Source organism: Volvox carteri, assembly GCF_000143455.1.
Source record: "Volvox carteri f. nagariensis unplaced genomic scaffold VOLCAscaffold_23, whole genome shotgun sequence".
In the NCBI taxonomy this organism is placed as follows: domain Eukaryota; kingdom Viridiplantae; phylum Chlorophyta; class Chlorophyceae; order Chlamydomonadales; family Volvocaceae; genus Volvox; species Volvox carteri.
In genome coordinates this window covers 381,341-391,215 of record NW_003307566.1, presented here as the reverse complement: position 1 = coordinate 391,215, position 9,875 = coordinate 381,341, and the positions used below count along the sequence as shown (strand labels likewise).

Below are 9,875 nucleotides of genomic sequence, written 5' to 3'. Positions count from 1 at the left end.
TGCCTCCATATATGATTCATACGCATACAAAATTTTGTATGCGTATGTGTTTTTAAAGACACATCATAGCATTGCAACTGCTATCCTCGCAGCACAAAGGAACAACTCGGCAGCCACCCGCCACTCTGTCAATGTCAGTCCGTCCGTCAGTCAGCCTGTCTGTCTGTATATCCCCTGCCTATAAGCTTTTAGTCATTCCTCCCTCAGGCCAACGAATGCGTGGCCCCCCTCCGAGGATAGCATCCATCCTGCCACACACCGCCGTCACGCCAAAAGTTGAAAAGCCCTAGAAGCGCCTCGAACAAACATCTCAACGACAATTTCACCAGCTGACCCCCCTCCTGCCCTGACTCCGCTCCACCTTTCCCTCAAGCATCTCTCGTTCCTCTGCGCTCTCAGCCACCGGCACTGCTTCTCATTCATCTCCTTGTTCGTTCTTCGTCTTCTTCTTCTTCTTCACGCTCACTTCACGCAAAACAACCCGCTCCGGCTAACCACATCCACAATGCCCTTTTATCCCTCAGGTGCTCTCCTTCCCACGCGCGCACTCCTTTCCAAACACGTCCACACACCCACACCACACACCCGCAAACCGGGGAGAGGGTTCATCCACTTGCCACCATCACAACTCGCAGTGCACCTCTTCCTGCTGATAATGCTGCTGCTGCTGTGCTTGCTGCTAATCTGTCATTATTACTTCTGTTCTTATGCAGAGCCCGAAGTCACAGTACGGCCGCAGGCACACCCGACGGCCACCCGACGGTCCAAAATGGCCCCGATTTCAGCGGTCGCGATCGACGCATGCGACCGTGATAGCTGCAAATGACTACGATGAGGAAAATGATTACGATAACTGCGCAGAAGAATACTTCTTATACATATGTGCACCTGCACATAGACACAAATGCAGGAATGTGCATTAGACCGCTAGCCCGCCACCCCACCAGCCCGCCACCTTCTATTCCCCCACGCGAATGATACCCTCCCTTTCCGCACCCGCGAAGTCATCACAGCCAGGATCTGCCCCTCCGCCCCGTCCTGAAGCCGCAAAGATTACGCCAACGCCAATGTCACCGCCAACGCCGCCACCGCCAGGCCCCTCGCTGCCGCCGCCAACGGCAGAAGTCTCCGTACTGCTGTGCGGCAGCCGCGACAGGTCCCGCGCCGTTCCCAAGCCTGGCGCCGCGGCCAATAGCCCTGCCGCCGCGGCGGCCAGAGGCGAGGGCAGCGGAACCGACCCCTTCCACTTGATCAACGTTTCTGAGCCGCCGCCGGTGGTGGTAGTGGTGGTGGTGGTGCTCGTGCTGATGAAGGAGGTGCGATCCAAAGAGCTGCCGCCGCCGCCACCACCAAATGGCCTAGGTGCCGTATCGGAGAGACCCGACACGGACGACATGAAGGGACTCGTAGGGCCCCGAAGGCAGCTGGAGATGTCCGTCGCCGGGCTGCTCATTCGGTGGCATGGGAGGGCACCAGAGTTGGAGATGGTGGTGAAGGCTGGGGAGTCGCGGTCCACCTCGAGTACGGCGGATTGTACGGATAGCCTGGCGAAGGCGTCCTGAAGGCAGGCTGCCTGCTCAGCCGGTGCAATCAAATAGGTCTGCGGGGTGGGTTGGGGGGGTGGATGTGAGATGCGGATGGGTGGGTGGTTCCGTCAAACACCCACACCCAGCCTCGCACTCCATCCAGACGTTGTTGCAGCAACACACGTGCGGTCAAGTAGCATGCTGCACAACCGCAAACTCGTCCCCCCTCGCCCACCCATCCAGGGTTTTACACACCGCCCTCACACCGCCACCCAAGTCGCCTAAATCCCCCAAAGCTCGGTATTCCTGGAGGAGCACCCGGGTTGGGTCACCGTAGCTCTCTAGACTCTATCATCTCTATCCTCTTAGCTGTCTCACCCCCTCCCCCCCCGTTCCTTTCCCAGGGTTGCGAATACATCCGACACGGAGATTCTCCATTTCCTTACCCGGGAATTATTCCCTCACATCTCAGTTACCAGCGCTGTTTTGAGCGCCGGCAGTTTTCTTGGTGGTTTTCTTAGGGTTCTTTTCATTTTGCTGGGTACAGAGCTGGGTACAGAGCTGGGTACAGAGCTGGGTACAGAGCTGGGTACAGAGCTGGGTACAGAGCTGGGTACAGAGCTGGGTACAGAGCTGGGTACAGAGCTGGGTACAGAGCTGGGTACAGAGCTGGGTACAGAGCTGGGTACAGAGCTGGGTACAGAGCTGGGTACAGAGCTGGGTACAGTTCCCAGGTCTCACCCCATTCCGCATACAGATCTTGGAGACTCACCCGCATCATGCCCTTGCCCTTTACACTGATGTTGCCCCGCTCCCGAATCGCAAAGGCCGCCTTGTTCTTGAGACAGGAGTAGCAGGCGTCGCTGATGTGGATCTGTCCCGGCAGCCCGTGGCTCTCCATGCGGGACGCCTGCGGGCCCCTCGTGGTGGGGGGGAGGGGGGAAGGGGGGAAAGATGAACCACAAACGAGTGAAGCTGCTGCCAAGGAAAGGAGGGGAAGGGGGGAAAGACGAACCACGAGCGAGTGAAGCTGCTGCCAAGGGGGAGGGGGGAAGGGGGGAAAGATGAACCACGAGCGAGTGAAGCTGCTGCCAAGGAAAGGAGGGGAAGGGGGGAAGGATGAAGAGGAATAAATACCCAACATTTCAAATCAGTGCGTGGGGATGTACGGACTCTTAATCTGGCAACCACAGGCACCTCCGAAACCTAACCCACAATGTCCCCGCCCTACCGTGTTGACCGTGTCTCCGAAGAGGCAAAATCTCGGCATCTTCTTGCCGACAACTCCAGCCACCACAGGCCCCGAGTGCATCCCCACCCGTATACGAACGCTCTCTCCTAGAGTGCACCGCACTTGACGCGCCTCCTGATGCATACGTACGGCAAATTCCAGCAGCCGGTCCGCATGGTTGGGGCAGGGGGTGGTGACGTTGGCCACGACCATGTAGGCGTCCTGGGAGTCCACGATGTTTTCGAGAGGCAGGGATGTCGGACATATGAATATAATAAGCAAAATATGTTTGTAGACGGAAGAGAGGAGTGTATGCACATAAGCAAAATGAAAACAATCTATTCGTGAATTGACGGAAACCGGCCGGGATCAGGTACCGGCTAAACCCGCGTTCGAGCCCGCGAACCTGCGAAAACTCCCCAGGCCCTGCTTAATCCCAAATCTTGCACTTCCAGTAATGAACATTACCAGCCATGTTGCACATCACGCCGGGGCCCCGCCCTCCCCTCTCCCGTCTCCATTACCCCACTCACCCCAATCGTTTCCACTTTGTACAGCTCCGGATACTGCTCTATGGCCGTATCGAAATGGTGGTACAGCTCGTCCAGAAGGGAGCATACCTCCAGGGGGGAACAGCGGGCGGCGATCTCCGTAAACCCTGGGGGAAGAGGGGGAGTAAGGGATCTTTAGGGGGTTTTCATAAATGACCAACCGATAAACAAACAGACAGACAGACAGACAGACAGGCGGGCAGAGTCAAGCTCTGGCCCAGTTGGCCCCAGGAGTCGCACACGTTAGGGGCCCAAGACGTCCTCCTAGTCTCCTCCTAGCCAGAGGCGGCCAGACGGACGTGCCAGTGGGAGACAGCCGGCGGAGAGGGGCAGGGAAAGAGGGAGGGACGCAGGCAGACAGGCAGGCACGCAGGAGTATGGCTCTAGTAGCACCTCCCCCCATACGGCAACTCATCGCGACTCTCACGAGTCCCCTCCCTTCAAGAACACAAACCGCGTGTGTTGTCGCTACTCACCTACAATGTCGCTGAACAGGATGGTGGCCTAGGGGTGTTGTGAGGGGAAGGAGGAAAGAGGAGGGAAACAAGGGTTGACAGGGGGGGAAAAGAGCAAGCAAGAGGCGCCTAAAAGGCATCCTAAGGGCCAGATGAGTTGGAAGGGGGGAAGTGGGCTTCACAAAGCAGCAGGCATCAGGTAACAGACAGGTCGGGGAAAGCGAGGCAGGTAGCAGCAGCCCGCAATCAAGGCAAGATACACTCGCAGCCGCACGCCCCAGCCCTAAAACCCCATCCGTGCCACTCACCATCCCCCACACCCCGCCCCCGCTGCACCAAACCCCCGCTGCTCAGCCGCACCTCAGGGTGTTCGCTAGCGGGCATCTTTGCTCCGCTTTTTAGTACTGTGGCCACCTGCCGGGGCAACATCTGGTACAGCAGTTGGTCAGACCGCTCCCGCTCCTGCTCCAACCAGTGGGTCATATCACACAGACTGCTGTTCACTTTCTGAGGGAAGGAAGGGAAGGAAGAGAGGGAGGGATGGGAGGGCACGAGAGAGGTGGCGGTTGGGGACGGAAGGCAACAAGGGAACGCGATGGGGAGTGAGCAGACGTTCAGCCAATAAAAAACAAAACATGAAAAATAACCGCCCTTAACATTAACAAGCTAAAATATTACAAATGGAAAGAGACCGGAAATTAACAAATTCCAATGAAATATTTGTCCACGAAAGACTAAAAGATATTAGCTACCTTGAGTTCCAATGTGAGCGCCTCAAATCGCTCCTTCAGTTGCGCCTCCGCCTGCCGCTGCTCAGCCAGCAACACAAAGTCCCGATTGATGTCGTGGAGGGGAATGTCGGAAAGAAACAGCCGCTGGTCACGCATGTCGTCCAGGCCAGACAGACGGACCGTACCCAGGAACAGCAAGCCCTCTCCGGCGCCGCCGTCGGCTGCGGCAGCAGCGGCAGCCGCAGCAGCGAAAGGGCAGCCACCGCCGCCGCCGCCGCCGCAGCCCCCGCCGGAGGATGACGAACAGTGGGGTGGTAGCAGCGGCACCGGCAGCATTTGCCCCTTGACCTCCAAACCCGTTGCCTTGGCTTTCAGCAAAAATGCGTTGTTGAGCTCCGAAATGATGGTGTCGTACTCTAGGGAAATGTACGGATGACGTAGCTGCGGCGGCGGCGGGAGATGGTCGTGATGAAAACTGGGATGGAGGGAATAAACCTGGGGAGGTGTTAGTCGGAAGTAGAGGAGCCCGGGGCCACCGGGCCACGTCTCCCCAGTCGCCCCTTCGGGATCCTAAAAGCACGATCCTAAACAGAGCTAAAACATAGCCATTGCTGACACACATCTGAATTAGAGTCCCACCTGACCCACCTGACCCACCTAAAACACACAGAAAACCCACCTGAAACGTATCCGCCAGATGCGTCCCCGCGGTCAAGTCGGGAAATAGGCGCATGAGTGCTGCCCCCGCCTGCACCACGAAGCACTGCCGGTCTAGCAGGAGGTGGAAGGGGAAGAGCGAGTAGAAGGTGTCTGGACACACAGTGAAGCGGTGGGGGGAGAGGGGGGAGGGGGGCAGGGGGCCTCCTTCGGCCGCAGGTGCTGCAGGTTGCCAGTGACTGAGGGCCTCCTGGTAGGGGTAGCTGGGGGGGGGAGGGGGAGGGAGCGGAGACAGAGGGGGGTGAGGAGGGACAGCCGGTAGGGGGGTGGGAGCATGCAGTTAGGTGGAGGAAGGCACACACACCTGCAACATCTTCAACCTTACGTCTCCCGGCTCAGGCACACGCATGCACAGGCGTGCATGCGGAGGCATGTATATGCACAAAGATGTGTCCCGTTGACACACACACACACACACACACACACACACAGGGCAGACACACACAGGAAAGCTGAACAACGGCATTAGTGCATTCAGTCAAAAGGACACCTCGGGACTAAGTCTTGCTCGGGCAGGATGCCGATTCTTGCCGAGTCCGCGGTTTTGACCCTCTCCTACGGCTTTAGGAGATTAGCTGGCTGGTGTGATTCTTCGAAGGCCCAATTTTTCGAATATATTTATTTTGAAACAAACCATATATAATGCTTTGGGAAAATAAAAACTAAATTTCATAAATTTTCACAAAAAATATTTCTGCTATTTAAGGTAGCCACGCTATTCCTGGGGGCCCTCTCCCCCCTCCCCCCTCAGATTACTTACGTCACTAAAAACACCTCATGATCCTCGCTGCCGTCGTCCCGCCCTCTCAGCAGTTTCACCCCCAGGCGGTCCCCCAGGCCCCAGTACCGCTCCGCCAGGCCCCGCAGCACCCCGACCACAATGGGCCCCAGCGCCGGACGGTTGCTGTGGTAGTGGAGCTCCAGGGACTCCGGGCCCACCCCGGTGCACTTGAAGGCCGGAGCTGACATGGCGGGAAAACTCATCGTGAGGTGCAGATGCAGGTTATTCAAGGACTGCGGCGATGGGAGGAGGGACGAAGGACAGGACGAAGGTTGTGGGGGGAAGGGACGAAGGGCAGGACGAAGGTTGTGGGGGGAGGGACAAAGGGCAGGACGAAGGTTGTGGGGGAAGGGACAAAGGGCAGGACGAAGGTTGTGGGGGGAGGACGGGAAGGAGGGGCCTTCTGCTACTCTTTCTTCCCTACTTTTCCTGTTGTCTACCCAGACCTTGGTAAATTTGTACTCGTCAGGCTGGCACCACCTAGCGAGACCAACTGGGCCTAGGTCATGAACCCTCTATTTCTAGTGGCCTGGCTGCTGTTTTTCTTAAGGTTATGTTACGTAGCGACATGAGCTGGACCCTAACACGGGTGTTAGGTTATCGATTAATAAAAGCATCTGCACCTTGGCCGTTCCCTTCACGCACCGCTCCAGGGGGTTTTCCCTTAGGCATCACCGGGCTAATCCACCCGGTCCCAAACCCCCCGACCAAAACACCCCGAAGTGCAGGGCCAAGCACTACCCAATCCTGGCAAGACCAACTGTACGACCCCACCTGCAGAAACTCCGCAATGTTGCTGCCCAAGGTATGAAGCAGCTTGCCGTACCCCTGCATGCGACACGAGCGAGGGGTGCCGGAGGCGGAGCTGGGGTTTAAGGCAGCGATAATCATCAAGCAGAGGTCCTGCCTTGGCCCCGCTCGGATGCGAATGTGAATGTGAATGTATTGAATTGTTACATATTGATTTGAACTGGTCTGGTCTGGTCGACACTACTGTCTTATGCAGTATAAGGTCCTGAGATTGAATCCTGGGGAGACCCCCGACATTGTCGGGAGCGTGAGATTATGGCTAGCTGCTGAGATGTGGAGTTGAGGTCACAGTTAATGGATTGAGATTCGCACGCTGGATCGGTGGCAATTGCTGAACCCTCTGTCTCTGCGGATGTTCGGGTGAATGGATGAGGAGTGATCCTTGTAGGCAGGATCAACCGCCTTGGACTTCCAGTTCGTATGGCGTAGTACAATGTGGTAATGGTGGATGGTGCTGTATGGTGTGATAAATCGTAGAAATGACAATGTGTTCAAATAGCCCAGAAGCCTCCCACTCTGTAACACTTCAATATATAGAATGTGAATGTGAATGCGAATGCGAATGCGAATGCACATGCAAGGAAAATGGCGTGTTATAGCAGTTGCAGGGTGGTGAAGCCCCTGGAGACTCAGGACAGCGGGTTGGTTGTGTGAAGCTGGCAGGTTGATTGACTGACTGACCTGCTTTGTCACGTAATCGACAAAGTAGACGCCGTACGCCTCGAGCGCCTGTGCGGGTGTCACGCCCAGCATGTTGGAGGCCGTGACTACGAGCTTGTAGGTTTCGCTATCCGGGTATGGGCAGGAAGACACCCATCCGCCGCTGTCGCTGACACCAGCGGCCGTCAGTACGGATGTCCAGACCGCATCACCGAACGTGTCGCGCACAAAGCTCTCCACGGAGTTATTGATCCACTAATCTTGCAGTGCGCCGTATCGGGAAGGTTGGGATGATTAGGGGCGAAGGTCGGCGGGCAAGTTGCGTGGTGGATGGTTGGATAGAGGAATAGATGGGAGCCGCGAGATACAATATGGCAGAAAAGGAAAGACCGAGAAACTTGTTTTACAGCTGCTGTTGATGACCGACGGCGTGGTTTCTGCCCTTTGCAGCACATCCACTACGTTCCCGGACAAGGAGCATGACTACCAGAATCTGAGGTTTGAAGAAGCTATCTTCTACAGCCCTATGACAGCTTAGCCTCTCCAGGGTTGGCGGAGCATGCCAAGACGCTATTCGGATTCCTGACAAGAAACCGGTGCGAAGACGGCAGGCTCACCCCAATCATGCTAGCTGTTTTGTAAAGCTCAAATCTATGGCACTTTAAATCAGTCTCGGCTCTCCACCTGGCCGCAGCCTGTGCTGAAGGTGCTCATTGGTATTGGATTTCAAAAAGGACGCTCAGTTCAATTCTCAGCGTTCTCACGGATACATATGGAGCAGATGCTTTTTGCTTTTGGTAAAGAGAATATGTAAAGTTAGATGTATCCTAAGCCAGCTATTAATATTGTGCCTCGCAATATGGTCCTTTAGTGAGCAGTAATGGAACAGCCATTCTGCTTCATGGGAAAAGTTACGCCCAAGCATAAGGTCCCCTTCAATAGCCACTCACTGGCAGGTGTTACCCTGACATGCCGTACATATCCGTTTTCGCTTCAGAGCAACTGAAGATGCGAGCAGCACCAGCCTTCTTTCATGTCACTACAAAATTCATGTATTTTGTATGCCAATTGCCAAATTAAGTAACCTACCTAGGGATGGGAGGCGATTTAGTGCATCTCAGCCGACTTACGCACCGCTCCGTTGCAGTACGGTACAGAGGACGGGACGACGATGGGGAGGCATGAAATATATATCAATAACAATGTATCACAGTGCAGGCAGTGTATCCCACCAACCCAGGACGCAAGTGCTAGTCACCACAGATGTTTTACGTACAGGACTACGTACCTATATAGTGGCTGCGCAGTGTTTATATGCTCACGAGTCTCACACAGGGTTCTCTAAACTCTACTTGTACCAACGCCAATATCCCAGCCGTCGGCGAGTAAGGCGTCGAGAGCACTCGGAAATGATAACAACTTCGCTTTCACTGTTTAGTTTAGTAAGGTATTCAACCTCATCGCATAATCGTTGTTCATGATTAGTGATTGCGGCATTAGCTTGGGGTCAGTTTGAGCTGCACATGTGCCAGCTTCCGCCATGAACATGACTCGAATCTTCCCCGCATAGGTTTCTGCGCCGCCGTATACACACCAGTGAATTCCAGACGTGATCTGCGGGCACAGAAATCACGGGCGTCACTTTACGTCAAGTCTGTAAAAGAATAACCTCCTGACGCGCAGCGGAGTCGTCTGCAACAACTGATTTCCCCGGGAACCAATGCAGGAAGCTAGTGTCACTAGTATTAAACAAGAGCGAGAAGATGGGAGGAGGACACCACACAGTCTGGTTTGACAGAAGAAGATTGGCGGTAAAAATTTGCCGGATTCCGGGCAGTACATGCGATAGGAAATACTTCAACAGTTACATTCCTATTAGGGATCATATCCTTAGCGCCGAATCTCATAAGTTATGCGGACCTCCATCCAGATTGGTTTGCCAACGACTGTGCTGTAATGATCTCGGCCGCGATGAGGGAACTGCCGATGGTGGCAAATACAGAAGTACGGCGGGCGGTACACGAATAACTATACCGGAGCGAGCTCCGTCATTCAGCAACATCCTAAAAAGTTAAAATGAAGCTCAAAGAAATGTTGAATGGAAGATAATAAGCGGCGCTGTAGTGGCGAAGGGCGACTAGGTCGTGGGTGACTAGAAATGTCGACAAACAACGCGGGTTACAAAATTCCCGACTAGATATAACGCCAAAACCTATCTTTCTATGCTAATTAGCGGTTAAAGGGAACCAGGAGCGGGTCATGCTACCGCAGCGCTTGCGTGGTCGACAACTAACCAAGGGTCCGGCACAACGAACCCTTCCCGTGCAAGCAAAAGATTGACTGACCTGTGGTTACAGTAAAAAGACAAAGGATGTCGTCACCAGCAGCGGGAGTTCGAAGGTGTTGATCGGAA

The 9,875-nt window shown here is 55.1% G+C and overlaps 1 protein-coding gene across 1 annotated transcript; it reads right to left on the bottom strand.

Moving 5' to 3' along the window:
* Positions 1-1,564: 1,564 nt before the first annotated feature.
* Positions 1,565-7,717, bottom strand: cyc2 (guanylyl and adenylyl cyclase family member; the record flags this gene model as incomplete). The annotated part of the gene is made up of 11 exons (XM_002951265.1): positions 1,565-1,600; positions 2,299-2,436; positions 2,758-2,979; positions 3,291-3,415; positions 3,785-3,812; positions 4,124-4,270; positions 4,516-4,935; positions 5,174-5,414; positions 5,972-6,225; positions 6,767-6,820; positions 7,484-7,717. Coding segments are annotated over 11 exons (1,899 nt in total), but the record flags the coding sequence as incomplete, so codon positions are not given.
* Between the last annotated feature and the right edge of the window lie 2,158 nt (positions 7,718-9,875).